Source organism: Alligator mississippiensis, chromosome 11, assembly GCF_030867095.1.
Source record: "Alligator mississippiensis isolate rAllMis1 chromosome 11, rAllMis1, whole genome shotgun sequence".
Taxonomy (NCBI): domain Eukaryota; kingdom Metazoa; phylum Chordata; order Crocodylia; family Alligatoridae; genus Alligator; species Alligator mississippiensis.
Genome location: NC_081834.1, coordinates 12574770 through 12600955, shown reverse-complemented (window position 1 = coordinate 12600955; position 26186 = coordinate 12574770). Strand labels below are relative to the sequence as shown.

Below are 26186 nucleotides of genomic sequence, written 5' to 3'. Positions count from 1 at the left end.
GACATGTAGGTAGCAAGGATATTCCAGCCTGCACACAGCCAGAGAAACCTTCACGCAGCAGTCACAAATGTAGAACTGAACTGAACTGAAACTTGCTGGCCAACTACTTATATCAGTTCCTATGCATAACTGGTGTTTCTGGAATCATTTATGTTATAGGCTACTTTCCTTGTAGTAGGAGTTTAACAAATCTACCAAGCCCTTAAATTAAATGAAAAATCCCTTAAATTAAATGAAAAATATCAGGTGATCTTCACACACTGCTCTTACCTAGCAGAACACTTCAGCACATACTGAACTTTAAGTTTAGGCTTCCATCCTCTGCTGAATTAGAACGGGAGCAATTGCACATTTAAAATTAAGCATGGATTTTGCACATTTAAAATTAAGCATCTGGCTGAACTGGTACTTACAGTTGCAGATAACAAGGAAAAAGGGCACGGGCAACACATTAAAAGGGGACATAAGGGGAATTAACTTCCCGTAAGAGCATTCAGCTGATCTGTGATAAGTGTTTCACATGCCTGCCTTATCTTGGAGTAATTGAAAAACAAAACCGATGCCGTTTACCCCTAAATGAAATCGGTATTAAATTACCATATCTGAATTACCATAAATTTAGCTTCTACCTACCAGGAAATAGCATGGACACATGGAACTGTTACAGCTCATCAGTTGGACATGTAGAAGCACATCCCTCACACCTTGTCAATTGGTATATATGTTTCGCCTAGCTGTATCAGAGACAGATGCAAGCCTCCTTTGCAGCCTGGCTTCAGAAACAGCAGGTACTGTATCCACTTATGAAATGAAAGTGTTACTAAAGAAGTCTGTCAGCCTAGAGGCACTGCTGAGATTATCCTGAGAGGCACTGATATTATCCTGCCAGGACAACATCACAGGTGTCAGCCTTTACACATACAGTTGTGAGCAATAGCCAAGAATCGCAAAATACTCATAAAACTTCTTTGTTGCCAGTGAGGTTCTTAGTCTTTTTTGCTAGTTGGGTCTGGGTCAGTTTGAACCTGGAAATTGCATTTGTGTTCTGATAAAAACCACACTCTGTCCGGCTTCTTAGAGTACTGATTTACAGCTTCACAGGCAAGGTACCTGGCCATTATCAAGTTGAAAAAGGGTGAAAATCTCCTGCCCTGTCCATCATCCATAAGCTGTAGTGAAGTGCTTGTTACAGACAGCGATGATGATTGACAGACTAGTGTAAAAAGCCTTCACATTTTCTAGGAGAGGCTAGTGACTACTTCAGCACTCAGTCCTGAAAGGGGTCCAATAGCACATTTGTTGTGCAACTCTCCTTGGCTAGGGACAAAAATTACATGTAAAACAGTATAAGTGATAGGAAACCGGTTCGAATCTGTAACACACAAGCTCAGTGCATGTAAACTGCTTTCCAAATGGCCGAAACTGGTTTAAGAGATAGGTCACTCAACTAAGAGGTTTAGACTGCTCCTGAGAAAAATCAGATTATAAAGGAGGTATTTATTAGCAGGGATCTGGGTTTTCCATTTCCCAAGTAAAAATGGATAAAAAAAATGTAGGTTTTCCCTTTTAACCAAGAAAAACACGCATTTTCCATTTTTGCAAAGAGCTCTCTGCAGGCTGGCAAAATTCCAGCCTGCAAAGGGTTGGGGAAGTGGGTGCCATGTACATGCACATGGCCCCCAGGCAGCCTGGAGAGCAGCTCCCATAGTTAAGTCTGGCAGGGGAAGGTGGGAAAGTGAGGCTCCCATAGGGAAGGAGAGGGGGACAGAGGGAGCGAGTTGAGAAGGGCTGGGGCTGCTGCCCAGCCACGTGGTGCGTGGCGCTTAAGGCCCGGGGCCAGAATAGGCAGCTGTAGGGCCTGGGCAAGGAGTGGGACAGGGCTGCAGGTGGCTCGTTCGGGGCAGGAAGGATGCTGGCTTCCTACCACTGCATGCACTCCCAGGGGAGGGGAAAAATGGGACACGTCCCCCAGATCTGTACATGGGGCAGGGGTGAGCTGGCTGCTGCAGGCTCGAGCTCCCCATCCTGCTGCCCTCCCCCTGGGGCTTCCACAGCCCAGTGGGTGGGACCCGGTATAGCAGGGCAGAGCAGGGCCTACTGGGGAAGCTCCTTGCCGCCGCAAGCACAGTGCCACCCTGGCAAATTTCCCCCTGCCCACCCAGCAGTGGGAGTGGTGGCACAGAGTTGTGTCCCCTGTGGCTGCCAGGCGGACAAGAGATGCTTCACCAGGGTGGTGCAGGGCTTGTAGCGAAAAGGAGCTTCCCCAGCAGGCCCCGCTCTGCCCTGTCATGCCGGGTCCCACCTGCTGGGCCATCGAGGCTCCGGAGGGAGGGCAATTGGGTGGGGAACTCAAGCCCGCAGCGGGCAGCCTACATCTGCCCCCCGCCCCTATGGGCTCTGCTTCAGCCATGCCACCTGTGGGGGAGGTGGAGCCGGGCTCTGTGGTCCACTCTGCCATGGCAGCTGCTGCCTCCTGCAGAAGGCAGCCAAGGCTCGGGCATTGCAGACCTGGGTCCCTGGCCCCATAGCCCTGGCAGCTGGGGGCCCCCTTCAGCAAGATGGCAGGGGAGGCTGTGGTTGGGGAGTTAGGGGTACCAGCAGGGCCCACGGGGCTGTGAGTGAGGAGCCTGAACCTGTGTCCCGGTAAGCAAAGCGGGTAGGAGGACCTCTGATTTTCCATGATAAACCCAAAATCAAATAACAAAATGTATAGGTATTTAGAATGTATTGTATTATAGTAAAAGAGGCACTGGCAGGCTTCCAAATTGCTTTAAAATTATAAATATATCAATAAAACATTGTGTTCAATTGATACCTAATATTACACACACACACACACACACACACACACGTTTCATTTTAATCATGGATTTGGGGGTTTTAATAAGAGAATTTGTGATTTTTATCAGAGAATAAGATTTTTAAAATAGAAAAAAACATGATCCCTGTTTATCAGCTTGTTCTTATAATAGAGATACAAACAGCATGCCTACTTTTAAAAAAAATGAACAGCAATTGTGCAGCGTTGCTGAAAATAGTCAATAATAAAACAAGAGACATGCAATGAAAAGTCCAAAGTGGCCAGCATGCTTTCCTGGCCCTGCTCGAATCTCAGCCCCTAATTTTTAAATCTATTTATATATTTTTTTCTCCGAGGCAAAACATTTCCAGCCCTTGGACCAGCTGAATATTAGTTAGTCCTTGGAATCATTTCCTATGCCTGACTTACAAAGCAGCAGGAAAAATGGACCTGAAAGACAGATTGGGTTTCTATACTGTACTTTATTTGGAAATAGCAGTTAGTGTGCAAAACGCAGCTGTCTTCTTACATAGCTGAATTATGAGATTACCCCAGTGCTTCACACTGCACTGGCTCTTGGAAGCCACTGCCTTGCCCTGTAATATGACAACTAAAATCAGCTGAAGTTCTTAAGAGAACGTTTTAAAAAGGAGACGACTTCAGGCAAAGTGATCTCAAGGAAGGATCCTTAACTGGAATCCTCTCTCATTGCTCCTCTGAAAGACGGTTAATTCTCATGCAGCACCGTACCAAGACTCCTTGTGGCCCTGGAAGAACTTTTAGTATCAGGTCAGAGAAAATGATAATAATAATAATAATCAGACAACAGCAAAAAAAAACCCAACCCCCCCCCGCAAAAACATTTTCGGGTCCCCTTTGTCTGGGCCCCAGGTGGCTACCCAGTTTGCCCATGCTTGTGTCTGGCCCCGTTCTCGAGGCATACCACCGATTTTCCTAAGCATCTGTAGGCAAGGTCCCAGTATTATTTTGGCCAGTGATTTACACCTCAAGAGTTGGCCATGTGGATTTTGAATATCTTATAAGCAAATATCTAACCAACCAGGATACCCCTGATGAAAGGTACTCTGGAAAGTGCCATTGACTCATGCAATACACCATTCCATCTGCACCCCAGGGAGAGGCAAGCTTTACTTCGATTTTTTACATTTATAGATTAATGTTTACAGGGTGATTTATGACTAATCTGTAACACTCCCATTAAGATTTCTCTCTAAGGGTGCTGTGTACACTCTAATCTCATTCTGCCTTTCGGTTTTGAGGCAGGCGTGTACTTCTACCGAGAGGGAGAGATGATGCAGAAGCCAGCCAGCAGACTGTTACCACAGGAAGCAAGAATGCTCCAAGGCCTGTAAAATGAAAATTTAAAAGCTGCTTTTATGAAGAACTGCAGCAGCTAAAAAGGGAAAGCTTGTTTGATAAACAGAGATTCAAAATGCCACTAACGTAATTAGTTCCCTAGAAAAATATTTACATCTCAGATGAATCAGAGCTGTGCTTTGCAGCTGAACACAGACAAAACTGCAGCAACTGTGAAGTTTGTGTTTGCTATTTAAGAATCGTAACCCTTCTCATTACAGCTGAACCCCTCTAATTTGCAAGGATCACTGGGAGAATTATGGCAAATTACGGAGCCTAGCATGCTTGCAAGTGAACAATTAAAAATCCCAACGATGGGGCACCACAAAATGTGCACTGTTCATTTACTTTGTCAAATGCAGTTTAATTACTTGCAGAAAGAATGAAGTCTTTGTCTGGGCGCTCCCTGCAGTGTGCTGCTGTTCTGTATTTTGCTGAGTTATACCAAGAGCTTTCCATATGCAAAGTTTGTGAAGCATGATGAAAGTGCAAGGGAGAAGGTTGCACACTATCCCATTGCCTTTGGACAACCTAAGACACGTGCTTGCTTTTCTGTATTTTGAAACTTAATATTGCTCTTCAACAGGGATTTTTAGGTCCAAAACCTATCACCATTCTACAAGGCATGAAAGCCACTAAAAGCAGAATCACTGCAATGTAGACAACCATTTCCTTCACAGCCATACACTTCTTTCTCATGATGGCTCTTCATAGGAAGTGGGAGATGGACCTGAGTCAGAGCCTGTTGGCTGTGAGCCTGCAACCACATGCTGCAGACACCAAAGCAGAGCTTATGGGCCATGATCCTTATTGTGACCTATGGCCTTTAGTAGGAGGCTCTGATAGTGCACCAGTCACAGAGGAAGGACTCCATCTACCCAACCCTATGCAGAGATCGTTGTTTCTGGAAGGCTGGTTTTGAGAAAGCGCATTTGATATTCTGAGTCTATGCCTGGCTGCTGTGGTTACAGTACCCTTGTGCATTAACACCCCACCACTCAAGCTAAAAGAGGATTCAGTATGCTACTGTCTAAACTAAAGAATGATTTGCTGCAGTAGTAGGAAAGACAGGAATCCAGATCTTGTTATAGCCGTGTTACTGGAACAGAGTCTTATTTTCACAGCTGAACTGCAAGGCCATTAGAAAGCTCCTTGGCTTAGAGCTACGCTCCCTGGAGAAACGAGCCACACAGAATACGGTGTGACCAAAAACCAAGCCCTCTGATCTTCTCATTTTACTCCAAGAGAGGAAAGCCACTTTGATACTGGAACCACTTGTGCAACAACTCTCAAGTACACCGAGTGGCTGTTGTAATAGTTTTGTTTATTCCCCCATTTTTATTAAATTACTAGCTTTGCTCCTATTTGGGTAACAGCAGTATTTACAGGACTTGCTGAGAGTCATATAATCAACTTTGGACTAATTTAACTTTCTTGATGGTATGCCAATCCTGCTCTGCTGCTAAGTGCCTCAACACCTCAGAGAGTCCCATCTCATTACAGGGACAGGCTGAGAGAACTAAATAAAGCATATCTAGTTTGGGGGAAAGATAATGGGGGGAAGGGGGAAATGGGACATGATATCAGTTTTGAAATATCTGAAAGTCTGCCACAGAAAAGAGGGAGAACAACTATTCTCTCTTGCCACGGATTAAAGCTCAGAAAACACTTCCCGGCTGATAGGATCACGGAACAGGCTGCCCAAGGAAGTTGTAGAATCTCCTCATTTATGGATTTATTAAATGTACATGCTGCCCTCCCCACAAAAGTGTCACGGCAGCTTACAATATAACACAATATAAATTATAAAAGCAGTTCAAATATTCAAACTGAACCGTGTATAATAAACACCCAACTCCCCAAACAGTGCTCTAAAATTTAGCCCTGCCTATTAAAAGTCTGTCCAAATAAAAGGTCTTATAGAACTTCCTAAGGATGACCAGGCTCACGGTATGAAAGGCCTCAAGGGGAGGGAGGTCCGGAGCTGAGGAATGACTGCTGAGAATGACTTCCCATGGGTTTTCACCAAGTGAACTTCCTGCATAAATTTTACTTGCAGGAGGTTGCTCTGAGCTCACTTTAGGGATTGTGATGGAAAACAAGTTGGCAGACCTGGCTCACACGGGACTTTATAGGTCAAAAGCAGCACCTCAAATAGCTCATGGAAGGTTACTGGAATCCAGTGCAGACTCCAGAGCATTGGAGTAATACTTTGCTGGACATTTTCATAAAGAAGCTGGCTAGGTCTTTGTCTGGGATGGTTTCTGGTGGCACATCCTGCACCTGGGAGGGGACTGGACTAAATGACCCTAGAGGTCCCTTCCAGCCCTATGATTCATAGGAATCATCCATCCCCCTTTACTCCCCCATCCAGCATACAAAGGTGAGGTGTGTCGATATCGCAATACTAGAAAGACTGGATGCTTTCAGCATGACCCAACTCAAAAAACACTTGGGAACAGCAAGGAAACACTGACCCCCTGTGCCATTCCCAGCACTTGAATATTAAATAAAAGTTTGCTGCAAAACATCTGTCCTCCTCTCCCTACCTTAGAGTGGCAATGGCCAAGAAATTTTCAGACATGAGTAAAGGTAGAATGTGGCTCCTCCAGCAGCATGCACCGCAAGATTCAATTTGAGAATATTGACAAATAAATATTGTAAATTTTTATTTACAAGAAAGGGGGAGAGAGAGCCAGGCCAGCTGTAGGGAATCAAGAAGGGTTTTTTCCTCCCCTCCCGGCCCTATTTAGCCATGCTGGGCAGGAGAAATGCTCCCGAGCCATGCAAACAGGCCCTGCAAACAGATGCGCTCTTGAAGGGCACGTCAGAGTTTGCATGCCAGTTCGCATGGGGGAGAGCAGGAGTCTGAACTCTATGCGTTGGCGGCTTTGGACAGAGACTTCAGAGTCCTCAGGTAAGTGCACATAAGGGAGTCTTAATGGGGGTGGTGACTCGGAGTGCAGCCAGGGACCCTGCCCCAATGCTGCCTCCCACCCGGGGCTCTTCTGAGGCCTGCACCCAGCCAGAACCTTTGGGTGGGTTGGTGACACCCAGGCCCCCTGCCTGCAGGGGTTGCCTGGTGGGTCCTCAAGGGCCTGGGGGTAGTGGGAGGGCCGAAAGTCCCCTATATGTGTGCCCTGCTTGAAGTCCTGGAGGGGCAGGTGAGGGAACTCCAGGCAGAGGTGAGCAGGCTGCAGGGGATCAGGGCCACAGAGGATGAGACTGATGGTTACTTTCATTCTCTGCAGGACAAGACGCCTAGCGGAGAAGCAGCAAGGGAATGCCCTGAAGCAGATGCAGGAGAGTGGAGGATGGTCAGCTCCCGGGCCAGACCTCTCACCACAGAGACAGCTCCATCGGTGCAGTTGGTGAGCAAATATGAGGCCCTGGCTGCATCGGAGGAGTGTGCGGTGGAGGAAAGTGCACTGGAGGAGCATGCAGCCATCACCGAGTGAGCCAAGGGCCAGCCAGGTAACCAAAAGAAGAGACACGGTGTCATTGTGATGGGCGACTCCCTGCTGAGAGGAGCAGAGGGACCCATCTGTCGCCTGGATCCCACGGCACATGAGGTCTGCTGCCTGCCCGGAGCCAGTATCAGGGATGTCACGACGAGGACCCCTGACCTCATCCGGCCCTCCAACAACTATCCCATGTTCCTCATCCATGTGGGAACAAATGAAGTGGCCAGGAGTGGTCCAGACCATATCATGAGTGACTACAGGGCTCTGGGGACAAGGCTTAGGAAGACGGGGGCACAGCTGGTCTTCTTGTCAATCCTCCCAGTCAGCAGTCGCAGTAGGCATCATGTCACCTGTGTCAGAGAAGTCAACCCGCAGCTCCAGAGTTGGTGCCATTGTGTGGGTTTGGGCTTTCTGGACCATGATCCGCACTTCTGTGCAAGAGACTTCCTGGGACGCGATGGGCTTCGTGTCTCCGTAAAAAGTAAGAGTCTCTTTTCTTACAGGTTGGCTGATCTCCTACGTCAGCCTTTAAACTAGGTTCGACGGGGGATGAGGAGGCAGGAGATGGAGAATCTAGGACCTACAAACTATGAGACATGCAACAGTACATCCCAGGTAAGTACTAAGGGGCCAGTGGGGCACCAAAGGCACCATTCGGAGGTCTCAAGTGCCTCTGTACTAATGCTAGGAGCACGGGGAACAAGCAGGAAGAATTCGCACTCCTGCTTGCAGACAATAACTTTGATTTAGTGGGGCCAATGGAAACCTGGTGGGACCTTACCCATGACTGGGAGATGCACACTGAGGGCTACAGGTTGCACAGAAGGGACAGAGTAGGGAGGAAAGGAGGTGGGGAGGTTGCTCTCTATGTAAAGGAGCATTATACATCTACCCTAATCAAAATGGGATCAGAGGAGGAGAAAGTTGAGGTATTGTGGGTTAGGATACATGGGGTTGAGGGGAAAGGGACTTGGTGGTGGGGGTCTGCTACAGACCACCAGATCAAGAGGAAGAGCTAGACTTGGAATCTCTGAGGCAGCTCTCAGAAGCCGTATGGTCTAGGAACGTGGTTGTCATGGGGGACCTAAACAACCCGGACATCTGCTGGGAGCAGCCGCCAGCCAAAACCAATCGTTCATGTAGGTTAACCTGTATGTAGGACCTTCACCTAATGCAGGAGATATACGGTCTCACTAGGGGGAATGCCTTAATAGACTTGATGTTGGTTACGGGGAATGACCTGGTAGGGGAATTACAGATTTTGTGATCTTGTAGCCACCTACAAATTCATTGGGGGGGGGGGGGGGGGGCACAGCAAGGGATCAGAGATGCTCTGTTCATCAGCACACCTCTTGGGGCAACAAGGAATAATGGTTACAAACTGACAGAGAGCATATTTAGGCTAGATATCAGGAAGAACACTTCTTCATGGTGAGGGTGGCCAAAATTTGGAATGGGCTTCCAAGGGAGGTGGTGCTCTCCCCTACCTCGGGGGTCTTTAACAGAAGGCTGGATAGGCATCTGGCTGGGGTCATCCGACCCCGGCACTCTTTCCTGCCCAGGCGGGGGGTTGGACTCGATGATCTGCTAAGGTTCCTTCCGACCCTAGCATCTATAAAATAATTATGGGAATTCAAGAGATTGACCCTTCCTTGTAACTGGATCAGCGTTCAGCGACACTAGTAGTTTTGGAGGCACCTGTGCATGACACTCAGCCATTGAGATCAGAACCAAAAATTCATATCAGAAAAGGAAAGTTAAGGTGAGTTCTTACACTGGCGAGACATCTGAGGTAATAAAAGAGGCATAATGGTACAGACTGGGGGTGCAACCGCATAAAACCTTTTCTTTTGCCTTGACAAATATTTCCCTCAACACTCATGCTTTTTGTTTATCAGGCTTGGCATTAAACACTGCGTCTCTGAATATACTGTTATTCAAAATAATTCCTAGTCAGCCATAGCAGACTTGCAATGCACTGCAGTAAAGAAATAGCAAGAAAAATGTACACACAGCCAGTTATTTGCTGTTAGTATGACTTATCCGGTTATGATATTCATAAAAGAAACCTCTAATTTTGTTTTTAAATGCCTGGATTAATTTAAACCCAACCCAATTATACATACTTTCTTCTACAGAATCAGCATGACTTAAGCAAACACTGGCACAGTGTGCTAATTAATAGAAAAACAAAACAAAACCCAGAACCGCCCAAAGCAGCTTTCCACTGCAGATCTTCACTTGTTCATTTGTGTTTTCATAAGGTTTGACTCTAATTAGTAACATTACAAAAAACTGACTCATTCTGAGCTTTTAGGATCAGCTGGAAAGAAAGCATTGTGCCATAAAAACAAAAAGGAGAACACAGCACATCTCTTGCATTTCCCAAAATCTTTGAGGGCCTGCCCAGTCGCTTCCAGCAAAGGAGGCAAAAATAAAAGTTACCAACAAAAAACCTGCACCTTCATACTGAGTGCAAGGTGCAGAGGAACAGATCTTACAGACAAGCAGGTTGCAAGGTATGGAAAGCCAAGGCAGAAACTGAGAAAATCATCCTTACTCTGTCAAAAGCTGATGCAACTTCTGATAGCCCCTCTCCAAGGCCAGAGTCACAGGCGTAGCTCCTTCATTGTTGCGGATGCAGAGAGCTCCTCTTCCACCTGGCTGCTGTAACAGAAACCACGTCAACCGCTGCAGACCTAGCCTCACTGAAAAATGCAACAGTGTCTCCCGGGGGATATTCTCTGTAAAGAAAGAAAGAAGAAAAAAAGAAAAACGGTATTCGTAGAGTGCAGGTTAGATGAACATCGTTTTCCCCACGGCCCAGTTACTGGATTCGAGCCACGCACAAAATACAGTACAATGGTTGGCATAAAACTAAAAGTTGCTCCGAGCCAAAAAGTCAGGCAACCTAAACACTGAAGCACCTGGAAAAACATGCTGTGCAAAGACTGGCTGCTAGAGCTCAGGAAAGCTGGGTGCCTCAAAGCAAGGGGATCGCCGCAGGAATCCTAAGGAAAGCTGGGACCACTCCTGACCTCTTAACAACAGACCTCATGCCCAAGCCAGTGTGAAAAGGCCAATTTCCTAAATGGGCTTAAAATCTATGGAGTTGAAATACTTCTCAAGAGGAGCTTCAAGATGTACATTCAAGTATATATGTAAGCATTGTCCTCCCATAGAAACCTGTATGACATTTTTGGTGTTGCCAGATGCGATTCCTGCCTAGGCACATGAAAAAATGCTAAATGTAAGGTACAAATCTAGAGCAGATGTAAAGGAAAACAGTCCACACTTTCTCCTGGGAAGGAAGAAACAGGGGTTTTTCCTTTACAATTTGATTACGCCTTAGAACCGCTTTTTTATGATGCACACTTCAGCACGCACAGCAGCTGTATAACTGAGTAGCAGCATTTGTAAGTTGGGTGCGTTCCCTGCCACCACCTTTTATGTTTAATAAGCATGGCCTTATAGTTTGGTAAAACTCACTTTGAGCATAAGCTTTCATCTCTGAAAAATAACCCTTATTCCAAGAGCTGAAGCCCTAGAACTTTGCTCTGAACAGCAATCTCCCAAAATGAGCTCCAGATGCAAGGGCTGAAATACAGTATTTGCAGATCAAAGCATTTGCAACTCCTTGTACCAAGGGCACAGCCATCTGGATTTCTAAAACCCTCAGAATAGTTTAAAAAGTAAAGATTTGTTCTTAAAATTAAGACAGCATTTCAGCACAGAGCGGGGCAGTTTAGAAAGGCACCACTGAGACTGTATTAAACCAAGCCAATGAACAGATCTGGTGGAATACCCCGAGAACTACAGGAATGATTTATATATGTATTAATTTAGTCGACAACCCAGCCCATAGCGCAGGTTTAAAATGTAAGTGCATAAGGCTTTCTGAAGTTGAATTAGGTTTTGGGGGTTTTTTTTCAAGCGTCTTTTAGAAGGATGCCGCAGTACAAATCAGTACTGACAGCTATATCTACCTTAACTCCTTTGCTCATCCGGATTTTTATTTCTTCTTTAAGGGACATCATTAAGGTCTCAAGTGTAAAAACAACACAGGGATTTTTATACTTTTTGCCATGTGGTTTTTCCTGAGCTTCTTGGATCAGTTTCTGCCCAGCTTAATCTATATTCAAGAGCCAACAGCTTCCTGGCAGAATCTTCCCATAGAAACCCGAATTAGGGATTTGGCAATATACCACTCTTCCCATCTCAGCCTCTTTATTCGAGTAAAGCAGAAATCTGGTCTCTGGAGTAGCTGGGCACAGGGTTGCAGCAGAACAGAGAAAGGATATCACTGAGTTTGCTCAGAGGCAACGTTTACAGCCTTGGGGGGAGAGATGACAAAAGTGCTGGTATCAAGCATGGCATTGTATAAGGAGACAAGGCAGCTAATCAAGGGATCTTACTGACTTCCAGAAGGGAAAAAAACCACAGAAAGAAAGGTGGTGGACTCCAGAGAGCAAAGGAAAGAAGAGCCACAGAGACATCAGAGAAAGTATGTGGAGGTGGGACCCGCACAAAGTGAAACGGTATGCTCACAATCTGTACAAAAGCTATGCAACCACTAGCTGTTTTGGAGCAATGGCTTGCAAGGTTAAAAAGACACGCCCCTCCTATCACAGATGAGACTACATCAGTATGAACATCTGTATGGCTTACTCCCGTCTGCACTGGGAAGCATCTCATGCTCGTATGACTGCACCCTTGCTAAGGGGGCTGTACTGATATCGCCATTTCATGCGAAGGGAGAAATATGAGTCAGATTCTTGACTAAAACAGACCGGGCTGGGGCAAAACTGCATAGAACTAGGCTGAAAAAGGAAAGGAAAGGTTCCAGGATGCAGGTGGCTTTCCCTTCTGTGAGCTCAACATCTTCCATCTGATTTGTGAACAAACAGGTGAGCCTATTTTACCTTCTGCTCCTCTTTACCTAATCTGGGCTAAGGAAGAGGATTCATTGTCAAACACACACACAAACTGTTATCTTATTTCATAGATTTCATAGACATTAGGGCTGGAAGGGACCTCGGAAGATCATCGAGTCCAGCCCTTTGCCCCAGGGGCGGGAAGTCAGCAGGGATCACAGGACCCCAGCAAGATAAACATCCAAATGTCTCTTGAAGGCGTTCAAAGTAGGTACTTGAACCACCTCCGGTGGCAGTCTATTCCAGACCTTGGGGGCTCAGACAGTAAAAGTAAAGAAGTTCTTCCTTATGTCCAGCCTGAAATGGTCATGGAGGAGTTTGTGACCGTTCGATCTCGTCATCCCTTGGGGTGCTCTGGTGAACAGACATCCCCCCAGATCCTGGTGAGCACCCCTGATAAACTTATAGGCAGCCACCAGATCACCCCTGAGCCTGCTTCTGCCAGACAAGCCTCTAAACACATCCCATCACTGATCAGAATCCCAGGCTTCCTAGTACGGAGTTCATTGCAAGAATAATCATGATAACCACGTTCACTGTGCTGTGGCTTTATTTAACCCCTGCAGCCACCACCTGCTATAGGACTGACAAGCAACAATACCCCAAATTGAGTGTCTTGCCGACTGACTGCTTTTAGGTTTTCTACACAATGGATTTTCGAGAGTCCGAAATTGCTTTAGGAGCCCAAGTCCCACTGTTAAAAAGTGATATAAGCTCCTTGTGTTCCTAAATCTCCTCAAATGTTTACCCATTTGTTTTAAACAATGCTAACTACCTTCGGGGCAGCCAGACACGAACTTGACTTCAAAATGCTTCATTCCCAGCGTTTGGGTGCTGTGTTTAGATGGAGAAGTCTAATAAACTAGTGAATTCAGTGGCAGACAAGGTTCTCTGGATAAATCTGATCTCTTTTATTAAACCAACTCCAATAGTTGGAAAAATTCTTCTTTGCAAGCTTTTGGGTACAAATGCCTTTAGTCAGGCTTCTGTACCCAAAAGTTTGCAAAGAAGAATTTTTCCAACTACTTGAATTGGTCTAATAAAAAATATCAGATTTACCCAGAACACCTTATCTGCCTATGTCCTTAGACCAACGCGGTTATAACCTATTCCCCTGAATTCAGTGGAGCACTAATGCCTTTGAGTATCAATGGCAGAAAGGGCAAACTTCTACTGACATGCTGCTGACAGTGAGTACATTAAGGCTACAAATTCACTGCCCAGTCCCAAGCCTTCAGGACTGACAAACGTGTGAACTGGCACGAGGCCATGCTAACAGATGGGCACAAGACACAGCATCCAAGAGACAAAAGTAAAATACACTTAACAACTGTGGGTGCTCCGGGCAAGGATCTTAGCAGTGGCAGTGTATATAAAACTTATATGGTCTGAGTTAGTTAAAAGGAGTGTGACATCTGTGTGCTGGATTAATTTCTAAAATAAAAAAGCATCTGTCATTGGTATGGCTGTTCAAAGCAAATATACAGGCTTTTTTCACCAGGCCTTGGAAGTAAAGGGAAAAGGAAGGACAGACGGGAGAAAGGGAAAGGAAAAGAGATAAAGTTACTTCTACCTCCCCTTTGTCTATCAACACACAAATCTTAGGGCTCTGGACATCAGGAATTTAGGCAGACTTTTGTCTGAACAGGTTGTCATAATACAGAATATATCTGCCCTAAGCATGGAGAAGTTAAGAAAACCTTTAACATGAAATAGCTTTTCCTTCCCATTTTAAATGGTTGAAAGCAGAAGGATCTGTAGAATCACAATAGTCCTTCGAGTACCACACAGCTCTTTGCAATTAGAGAATTATGGAAATAAAGTACATGTAATACTGGCAAGATCATGGCTGTTTTGTTCCTTCCTTGTCTCCTAGTAATAAGCCAGGGTTGAAACATATGATTATTGTCCCATAATGGCAGAGCACTTTAATCTAGCTGGCAGGGCATGCAAAAAATTATTTTTATTTTTTTGCAGCAGTGGCACATGAATAGCCAGTTTATACGGATAACTGGGGACAAACATTTCTTCAAACTGACTATGCAAACTGACAAGACTAAAGTCTAAGGCAGTGGGAGGGCAACCTTTGTGGTAGGCATGCCACAAATTAGCCCTGCTCCCTCTCCCAGCGCCACTCCAATCCCTTTCCCTTACCTGATCTGCTCTACTGCTTTCTGCTCTTTGCCCTGTGTTCCCTGCCTGACCGGATGCTCTGCTTTTTGCTCCCTGCCCTATTTGCCTCTGTGCTTGCTGTCCTCTTCCCAATCTGCCCAGTGCCACACACATAGGATTGCCCATGCCATTTGTGGCATCCATGCTGCAGGCTGCCCACCCCAGGTTTAAGGGGCTGCTAACCAGAAACAGATCACTCCTGAGGCACAAAATGATCGAGTGCAACAGAACTGAACAGGGTTGCTGGTTGTAGCCATGTTGGTGTAAGGACATAGGCAGGCAAGGTTTTTTGGGTAGATGTGGTATCTTATTAGACCAACTAAATAGTTGGAAAAACGTTATTTGCAAGCTTTCGGCACAAATATCTTTCTTTAGGCATTGGGAGACTCTGTTCAGTTCTAACAAGCTGTCCTCTGAGCCAAGGCCTTCATTTTGGTGAGTTTGATTAAAGCAAGACTTAAAAAAAACCCCAAAAAACGTTTTTCCTCATTTGGAGCTTCCCTTTATAAATGTGTTTTCCTCCCCCCTGTCCTGTCCTGTTCTACGTATCCTGAGATAACTCATAATGGAAGAGCCAGGCGCTGGGATGAATAGTTTGGAATATTTGTTGCTGGCTTTCCCGTGACAGTGTTGGCCAGTTCCATCTCCAAATCTACCCAATAGCTTCTTGCTTCAAAAAGGATGATGTCACCAACTATAAAGAGTCATGCCTAAAACATGCTTTGGCACAGTATACGTAGGGACCTACACAAATTGCGACTGTGCGGATTTCATGGAAATTGCAAAATTGGGCCATCTCTGCGAAATCTGTGGGGAAAAAAACCCCAAACGCCACTCCAAAACACTGAAAATAAAATACTGGAATGCTGGCTCTCCAGTGGCAGCCAACAATCCTCCTGGCCACACAGCCTGGCATGAAGGGGACTGCTGGCATGAAAGTGAGCAAGCCAGACGGCTGCTGCCCCCATTGCTGATTGGCTGAGAGGGCTGCCTAGCATGAGGCCCTGCCCCTCTCCACCTATCAGCCACAAAGAGCGGGGCCACATGACAGACAGCCCTCTCGGTCAATCAGTGGCAAGTGGTGGGGCCTTCTCCACCAATCAGCAACAGGGGGCAGGGCCACCGGGGCCACTCAGCCAGAGCCATGGAGGGGACCCACCACCATAAGCCCATGAAAATGGCAGCCAGCCCCATGATCTGCCCACAAAACTGGCCAGTCGCCTCGAGTTGGGTAGACCCTTAAGTATAGGCTGTCACTGGGCCAACACAGAAAAGTACAGTGTGTTTGCATTTTCCCTCTTTATAATTTCTAGGCATGGCCAAGTCTCTCCTTAACAAGATAATGCTAATCACACAGCAAAGAGTAAAATCTATACTGAAAAGACCAATGTGCCAAAGCCCTTGCTCTTGCACAGACCAGCAAAAGAGTCTGAAATATGGTGATCTTTCATTGGAGCTTTAGGAGTGAAGTTGTGTGTTACATTTTGACCATACTCAAGGCACTTAAAACCTAAGTGTCTGCACATTAAAGTTTGTTAACTTGTGTTAAGTGTCCTCTGAGCATCAGTTATGCCACTTTAGGCACGGTTTAACTCTGAGTCATAATACAGTTTCATAGATGCTAAGGTTGGAAGGGATCTCAACAGATCATCGAGTCCAACCCCCTGCCTAGGCAGGAAAGAGCGCTGGGTCAGATGACCCCAGCCAGATGCCTATCCAGCCTTCTCTAAAAGACGCCCAAGGTAGGGGAGAGCACCACCTCCCTTGGAAGCTCATTCCAAATTTTGGCCATAGCTCATGTATGGATAACTTCAATCTGCTCCATAGAGCTAAAACAAGCAGTTTGGAGTCCTCCAGCATCCCAGGAAGCTCTGCTCCAACCCGCTTCCCCTCCAGAACAGGGATAGAGCCCAGGTGACCTGACTCCTACCCATATCCCTATTCACTAGCCCTCTAGTGGCAAGTCAGAGCTGTGCAGGCAAGAAACAGCATTAACCTCCCAGCACGTTAACAAGGTTAAAATTAGAATATTCCACAGCTTTAGTAGGGTCTGTGTGTAACGTGTAACTTTGCCCTCACTCTGAGTTGATACTAACAGGTGATCAACCCAGCAAGTCCTATAAAATCTTATCTTCCTGGTCATATTACCTCCATCATACACCTGGGCTGGGAAAGATTCTTTGATTCTTGCTAGACTAGCTTCGTTAACACCTGGATCACTTTCACCGACTTCACCTTCATTTTCTCTCCAGTCAGACTTTCCTTGTCCTCTTATATAAAAGCAAAACTTTCAAAAGAAGCATAATCAGTGATAAGACTGCATTAGGCAGTTAAGTGATTTGTGGTTATCTTATGCTGGCATTTTTGTACCAGTGTCAAAAACTAAATGGAAGTCTATTCAAACAAACTGTTCAGATGAAGTAGGAAAAAACAAAGAGTTAAAGTCTCTTGCTCTAGACTCTCCCCTTATACCTGGCAAGTTCACAAAATCATTCAGCATATCCTTTTTTCCTTAAGAAACACTGCAAATGGCTGCACTGCTCAGTGTCACTGGAAAGTTTTACAAATCCTTGAAGGCAGTATGTGCCTGAAGCTAAGCGTGTTTTCATATCTTTTGTCTAAAAACGGTATTCTGATGACTGACAGTCTGCAGCCATTGTCTACTCTTCTGCAGTTTCTAAAAGGAGTGTTGCCTGGTTCTCAGAATGCTGCTCCTATGCTCCTAGAGAGTAATTACCCTACTTCAGTGCAGTTTGGTGGCCACCGGGATACTTCAGAAACTTTAAGTTGCTATTTAGAAATTACAGAGCAGCGGGGCTGAAATGGACCTCCATAGGTCATCCAGTCCGGTGTTTCTCAAGCCATGGGTCGTGACCCAAAAGTGAGCTGCAAGAATATTTGAAAGGGTCACGAACAATCACAGAAAAACATGGGAAAGAGTGGGTTTCCCCTTGCAGGCTGCCAGTGCTCCAGCCTGCAAGGGGTTGCTTGGGGCTGCAGGGAGCAGGATGTAGGGGGAGCCATGTGCATGTGCACGCACTCACATGCACATGGCAGCCTTGCAGGGTAGAGAGAATCTCCCGTAAGTAAATTTAATTTGCGGGGGGAGAAAGCATAGACAAAATATTGGGGGGGGGGCTAGCCCAGGCAATGTGTAGAGGAGCGGGGAGGACCACAGGCAACACACTGGGAGCGGGCACAGGGCTACAGCCTGGCTGGACCAGAAAGGGCATAAGCCACCTCCATGCGCCAGCGGGTGAGTCCCAGCACAGAAGAGTGGAGCAGGGCAGCAAGACTAGTTGCTGGCAGCCAGGCCATGGTGGTAGGGTAGAGCTGCAGTAGCAGGAGGGCAATGTGCCCCCACACCATTATACCTCGTGTTGCTGGTGCCACAGGGTTTAAGGTGGTGGCAACAGCAGCAACTAGTCTCGCTGCCCTGCTCCACCCTCCTGAGCTGTGACCCACCTGCTGGGTCACAAAAGCGGCAGCTTGTGCCCATGCTGGTCTGGCCAGACTGCATGCCCCCCATACGCTCGTCCCCCCAACACCACACACCCACTCCCAGCCCCACACTCTGGGGGGCTGGGGCAGTGGGCTGGGAGTGAGGAGCACCAACCTGGCTGGGGGGATGAGGAGCTTTGGGTCAGGACTGGCCAATGTTTACAAGTGGGTCAAAAAAAGTACAAAAAAAGGCTGAGAACCATTGATGTAGTTAAACCCTCTGCCTGAGGCAGGATCATCCCTATCCAAATCATCCTATACAAATCCATAATCTAATCTCTTGGTAAAACTACTGTCAATCCTGACAACACAAGACTTCTTCTCATGTCTCTATACCACATCCGACCATTCTGTTATGCATGCTTGTGCTTGTTCATTGTACTTTGCAAGATCTTTCGTTGTACATGTGTTTTCAAGTAGCAGGCACTGCAGCAGGCGTGGCACAGTCTGAGGCTCTGTGCCACAGTCACAGGTGGTTGAAACAAATGATATAATATAGCCCCACTTCTTCATTAGTTCCTTGGAGTGTCCAACTCCCGTGCATAGGTGGTTGAGATACCGCCACCTTTGCCATGGTTCGTCAACCCCTCGTGGTAAGGGCTCGGCCTCTGGACGTGCATTTTTTCTACAGTCAGGTATTTTTTTCAGTCTCGTTCCACATTTGTAGTCATGTCTCTTGGGTGTGGCATTGAGAGGCTGGGTGCTGGTGAGGAAGCTCCTGTGCGACGTCAGTCGTTTGTGTGCTGTGGGATGCTCATACAGTGGGTGTCTCGCATCTTCAGTTTGTCTCGAGCAAACCACAACACAAGACATAATACCCTACAGGTAAAGCAGGTGGACCATGGCAGCCGATGTCCTGAATCTGTAAAAGGTTGCTAATATACGCTCAAAAGGTCCCAGGTGGCAGGCCACCCCCCCCCCCCCCCAAACAATAGTGGAGGGCAAAAACCCCCATAGTCCTTACTAATCTGACCATGGGGTAACATTCCTTCCTGACCCCAAATACAATGATCAGTCTGACCTTGAGCTGAGGGGCAAGACCCTCTAGCCAAAAAACCTCTGGCTTTAAGTCCTAGCAGGAGCACTTACATAGAATTTTCCTATACAAAGAATTTCCTACCTCCCCCATTTAATCCAAGGGCTGGATTTTTGCCTCTAGTTAACTAACCCATCCAAATAAAAAGGAGACCCCTGTGCATACCAGGGGTTTAACAATATTTAAATATCCTGTGGGGGAAAAAGAGGTGGGGGCAGGAGGCAAGGGAGATCTGATATTTCACTCAAACATTAATTTTTCCAAATCCCTTCCATCTCTACCTTTACATATCCTAAATTGTATTTAACTCCTGTCACTGCAAAACAAGCAATCCATTATCTTTCATCTCATATTTGCATAACTGGCTTATGTTATAGATGTTTAGCTATGCTTATGCTCTATTAAGGGTAACTTTGTGTATCCTGTCTCTACCTAGCTTCATTAGTATCCATGTTCAGGGGTATCAAGGCTACTGGTACCTGTTCTTGCAGTTTGTGAGCCTGGGTTTTACCATTTGGGGTTAAAGTATACAATTGTAAAGGGCAGGTGGATCAGATTCTGTGTCCATCAACCTACCTTTCCAAAATTATGAAGTCTGCAGGTATGCAAATGTAATGGTAGTTACTGAAAAGTCAGCACTCACTGCAAGCTTGGCAGAGATCTGACATGTAATTCCCGGCAGTGTGAGAAACAGATTCCAGACAGGAATCACTTCCTGGACGGACTTATGGCTCACCAACCCCTTAAGGAAAAGTGCTTACAACAGGCACAAGCCCCTCTGGTAAGCTCCTAAGAAAACCAGATACTTGCCATAGCTTAAAACAGCGGTAGGCAAAATATGGCCCACAGCGGGTCCTTCAGTCCCCTAGCCCAGGCACATTCCATCCATGGCACATGCTGCCACCTTGGGCACACACAACACGGATGGGGTGACTCTGCAGCTGGACTGCCTTTCTAGGAAGCCCAGGTGGTGGCAGCTCCTTCTGGCTGCTGCTGCCGCCACCAGCCCCATGGGACCAGCGTTGCACAGCCCCGATCCTACGTGCCCTGTGCCTACTATGGGCTCGCCCACCCAGGCCCAGCAGTGGTGGTGTGGGACAAAAGCTGTTGCTCAGTGTGGGGTAAAAATGGCCCCTCACCCCCCCAACACTGCTGGCAATTCCCTGCTGCAGCTGCCCAGAGACCACGCAGGGCTGCTGCCATCACCACTGCCTTTGGGCTGCCCCGTGGGGCAGCGGTGGCGGTGCAGAGCAGCCCAAAGGCGGGTTCCAGGTGGCTGCAGCAGGGAACAGCTAGCAGTGGGAGGGAGAGAAGCTGCTTTTACCCCAGGCTGAGCAACCCGCACAGTGTGGGTTGCCAGGCTGAGCAACCCGCACTGCCACTGCTAAGCCTGGGCAGGCGAGCCTGGAGCAGGTGCGCGGGGTCAGGGCTGTGCAGTGTGGGTCCCCATTGGTAGTGTGGGGCTGGAACTGATGGCAGTGGCAGCCAGAAGGAGCTGCCGCTGCCTCCGGGGACTAGAAAGGCAGGCCAGCTGCGGAGCCGCCCTAACCCCAATGCATGCCAAGGGGGCAGCTGGATGTGCCACAGGCAGGCAGCACAAGCCAGCCTGGGTCAGGGCTGTGACCAGGTTCCAGCTGACCCGCTCTGGTGGGGGTGAGTCCGGAGCGGGTGTGGGGCATGTTGGGGTTGTGCGCTGCTGGCGGTGGTGGGAAGGTGCCACAGGGCACTGTTGCAAGGAGAATGCTAACTGGCTCAGGGGGGCATATGCAGGGGCAACCATGCACACCCCACCATACCCACAAACCCTCCCCTGCAAACCCCACAACCACACCCTCCCCCACACACAATCACACACCCCAAAAACACTGCACCCACTCCACCCTCCCACAAACTCCACCTGTACCCTCTCCCCACACACACACCCACATTCTTTGGGGGGGAGCCCTGCTCACTGCTACATACTCATACCCCACTACACAGACACCCCATGCCACGCACAGCCCACCGCAAACCTAGGCACCCCAGCCACACTCTCCCTCACCCCACAAACTCCATACCCACCCACCCATTCCCACAAACACTCCCCACCACATCCACACACCCATCCCCTACACACACACAAACCCATACCTACCTCTCCATACCCACCACCCCTTCACACTCCCTTACAATATACAAGAGTAAGACCTCATTTTGAGCTATTATGCAATCACGTCTATATACGTCACATGAACACACACTCAAATCTGGACAAGAATATTTTTTTGAAATAAAATTAAAATATGTTGTTATTGTCAACATTTGATTTTTAGTATACAATTTGGTTTTTTTTCCAGTTTCAAGATGGCAAATCCACCATACTTCTGGGGGCAAGAGGAGGGACTTCTGGCCCCAAGATGGTAACCAGGGGGTGGGGCACCTGCCAAGGGGCAGGGCTACCCTTGCGGCCCTTGACAGCTTGCCAAAACTCATTAAGCAGCCCTCCAGCCAAAATAATTGCCAGCCCCTAGCTTAAAAGAACTGAATATCCCTGGAGGTACATCAGGATTCAAGAGCTGGGGTTGCACAAACCTACTGAAGAGACCCGTAAGAGGAGCAGCAGCAATCCATGGCAGCAGCGACCCAGAAGCGTGCCCCAGCACCAGTGGCACCAGCTCCGGTGATGGCCTCTCTACCCAGCACTTGCTACTTTGGCTGTCATAGGCAGTAGAGCCCCTGGAGTAGCAGCAAGGAGTAGCAGGGTCCTGTCATGGGCCTCTCTACCCATCCCCTCACATGCTTAGGAAGCATAGGTGGTAAAGCCTTTGGATGTCAATGCTAGGTGAGTCTCCCTTCCCAACTAAGCAAGTTACGTGGTAGCTCCCTTAGACTGGTTGCCAGTGACAGATTAAACTGGCTCAGGATTCAACTAATGCTTACTTTAAGGTTGTGTGTATTTGCTCCCTTTTCTCCTCTAATAAACCCTGTTTTAGTTGAACGCTGCTTGAGAGAGGGGAAGCATGTTCACTTTGAAACACTCTAGTAAAATCTACTGTCCTAGGTTTCTGGGTACTGGCCTGAGACAGATCTAAAAAAATGTGTGTTAAGCCTCTAAATTTGAACTCAGCCCTTGTAATTGCCACCCAATGCCTGGCAGAAGGGTTACACTAGCATTATGCTCTTCTGGATCTTGTCACTATTTAGTTACATTCTGTTTGCTAATGTACCATTAATCAATAGCCACCCACTAATGATACTTTTGAAAGCAAAGCATGCGTCTTACGGCCTTTTTTAAAGTTTTGATAATAGCTTCAGGTTTAAGTATCAACCATACAACTCAGGACATACAGCACCATGAGTGCGTCACGGACAGTAAATATGCCAGCAAACTAATTATATTCTTAAGCAAGATATAGTGGACTTTTAATAAGAGGCAGACAGCACTAAAAGGCAACTGCAGGTGATTCGGTGTTTGGGATACTGGCAATCCTTAACTACGCGCATTCTGCACCAAGCGCTGACAACTCTCAAAGTCGTGATGGATTAATGGGTAACAGAGTATGACATCAGAAAGGTTTGTCTGAGAAAGAAGTTTTGGATGACAAAATAGTTCCCATCTGAAGATGTAACTGCTGAAGAAAAGAGGGGAAATAGAGAATTGCAAATGCAGGGAGCAGAGGCTCCCTTCTGTAACCTGTAGGGTTTGAGCACATTCCTTCCATGGATTGCACCATCCCCACCCATTAATCACACGAGCATATGAACTGCTTCACCCTTTAAATGCATCAGATGAAAGACATAATTCAAGCCAAGGAGTGATACTGTTAGTGTGCCCAGTGTTGCTTTCTTGACCTCTACCGTTCTACAGAGTTTTCAGTTTTGCATTTGCTTCTCCTAGGCTACCAAATTAATTTAGCCCATTGGTTTTAAGTCTTCCGGCTGCCTTGATAAAAGCCAGAGTAGTCCAATGGATAAGACACAGACCTGGGAAGTCAGAAAACCTGGTTTATATCATCCCCAGTTCTGCCAGCCGATCTCTGGCCAGTCGCTTCACTTTTCTGTGCTTTGATTTGTTCATCTGTGTGGGAGGGTTGATAATACCCCTCTTCACAAGCACTCTGAGATATGCAGATAAACAGATGTGCGACGGGGACTTTTCAGTAGGTTTTTTAAAATTTACTATCAATGCCAAAGTTTACCATCACTTTTTTTTTACTTTCTGGGGCTGTGTTTTGTTGTTTTCTAAACTGTAGATGACACTAATTAATGTAATGACCATCAAATCTGAGCAATTTTATAAGCATCAAGTACAATGCTATAATTTAGTTACCCCACACAATAGATATGTTAGGTCATCTAAGAAGAGTGAGAGAGGGGAGTGGAAAGAGAAAGAAAGAAGAGAGATTGCAGGGAAGAATCAAAGAAGAGCAAACTGAATAGGGTTTAAACAACTTGCATCTATTCATGGATGTCAGGGCTAATGTCAGGATATCAGCTGTGAAATGGAAGCCTGGAGTGGCAGAAGTAGCAGTAAAATCATAATCATAAAAATAAACCAGTCAGCATGACCATAAGCAGCTAATGCTAACCACTGGGACAGGACTGAACACAACACGCGACATCCTCTTGCTTTCCAGCCAGGTCCGTGAGCTCTGCGTGTCAGGTTGTTGTGCCACGTTCTGAGAAGACTACAGCTCGGACTCAAAGAGCATGAAACCTGATTACACCTTTTAAGAGCACCTGCCATGCGGAAAGGCTTAAGGGACTGAGATTTTATACACACTAAAGAAAAAAATATTTTCCAGGTGATCTAGCATCAGCATTCAAAATTGCTATGGGGATTATTGCTAAATGGGTTACCTTAGCAAATCAGAAAGCTGGGCAGGAATGCTGTAAGATGGACATGGCAAATTACAAGAGCAGGCCACTGACAAAAACCTTAAGAGATTTAAAAAAAAAAGAAAAGAAAAGAAAAAATCCTGATAATCTTTTTAATTAGTAGAACTTCAGAACAGAGATCTCTGTGCCTCCTGCAACCATGCAGGATGTCATTACCTGCATCATCACTCCTGATATGCCAACACCACCCAGAGTCCCCAGACATGCTCATCACTCAATTGTGCTAGCTACTTAACACTGTGGTTTGGAACATGCTGTTTAGTTTTGCTTTTACTACATTTGGAAAAAAGATAAAATTTTAGTTTTTGGAAAGAATACATTATCTTGCAACGTTTTTGGTTGGCTCACATATAAAGAAATAACTTCTTTCCACAGCATCAGTTTATCATATTTCAGTTTACTTTGACAGGGCAAAACTGGAAAAAAAATGATACAGACTGGACTGACTGAGGGACTGAGAGATGAGACGACACAGAAGTCAGTCTGAAATAAATTAAGATTACTGACTTGCTGGGTGGAGTGAATTTTTCCAATCCAGCAACACTTGTTAAAAAAATGTTAAATATTCTGGGGTGCTGGTGCAGATGCATGTACATACACATATACGAATGTGTGCACACGCATGTGCATGTACTGTGTTTACTTGATTAAACGACAAGGTTTTTCACCCCCATTTAACATGGTGGGGGGGAGCACCCTGTCTTACAATCGAGTATGAAGTAGTAGGGGTATGCAGTTGCTGCAGCTCCAGCCCCTCTCCCCCTCACCCCCTGCAGCCTTGGGCCCCTGCTGCCCCCAGTCTCCCCACTGCAACATGCCCCCCCTTCCTCCCCAAAACCTCTGCTCTGGTGTTGGCAGGCTTTACCTCCATGAAGCACAGCCTGGCCCTGTACAGCAGTGCTGGCTCTACGGTGCTGCTACGGGGCTAGGCTGAAGCCACGCTCTGTGCCGCAGGCAGTATGGATACAGCCTCCTGGAGCCAGAGCAAAAGTAAGGGGAAGGTAGAAGGGAGGAGACCCAAGGTTGTGGTGGGGCTGGGGGGCAGGGAGCAGAAGTGGCCTGGAGGGGGAAAGGTTGGGGGGGGGGGGGGGGCTGGACTGCAGGAAACAGACAAAATGGAGGTAAGTGGGGGGGGGGAAAGAGGTGGCAGGGGGCAAACTGCATGCCTACCCCCACTGTCTGCCCCCTCACCAACCCCCCACCACATGCCCTACTACATACCCCAACTACCTGTCCCCCCGCACCACTGCCTCCCCCTTGACTGCCCCCATAACCTCCCCCGTCCCTCTTGCCTACAGTGGTAGGGCAGGATGAATGTAAGACAATTTTCCAATAATTAGATTCTATGCATGGAAAATTGTAACAAATGTATACATTTTCAATTAACAGAATCTAATTATTGGTGGGTCATCTATTCAGATAAATGTGGTACATTCATACATCATATGTATGTATATGTGCAAGTACAAGTATGTTGTGCTGGTATGACTTCAAGTCTCCTATGGCAGCTGTACATAATCCTATTAAGGGTGTCGTTACCTGTAGCTAAGGGAGATGGGTGTTTTTTTTTCCAAGTCTGGGTCTTTGGAAAGAGAACACCTGAATAATGGAAAGCTCTCAGGGAATGAAGAACCTAATTGGGCAAATATATAAGAACAATGAAAATCATTAACTTTACTTCTTAAAAAGAGTGTGAGTACTCCTTCACACACAGGTGTAGGGTATCAAATATGCTGAAATGTTAGAGAAAAGAAAAAGGATTAAAAGCATACCGCAACTACAGTAAGGAGGAATATTAACGTGAACATAAGAACATGAAGCACAGTACATGGATAAGCAGGTCACATGGTTTCTTGGGTATTGGAATGCTTCCTTGCAGCCTGCTAGTTCTTTGGCCTCTTCAATATCAATTGCTATAAACTGTGGTTCAGTTTAAGCACGGACATCCAGATGAAAAGATTAGTTGAAAGATTCTGACCAGCTGTAACTGGGTGTTACTCTGCTGGTCTGGGAGTGGTGGCAAT

The 26186-nt window shown here is 46.7% G+C and overlaps 1 protein-coding gene across 9 annotated transcripts in view; it reads right to left on the bottom strand.

Annotated features, from left to right (window-relative positions):
• Positions 1 to 26186, bottom strand: part of AKAP13 (A-kinase anchoring protein 13) — a 321421-nt gene that overhangs the window by 154890 nt on the left and 140345 nt on the right. For all 9 annotated transcript variants that reach the window (XM_059714583.1, XM_019477514.2, XM_019477513.2 and 6 more), the window contains one exon: positions 10202 to 10385. In XM_059714583.1, coding sequence (XP_059570566.1) covers positions 10202 to 10385 — 184 coding nt within the window. The remainder of the gene's footprint in view (positions 1 to 10201; positions 10386 to 26186) is intronic.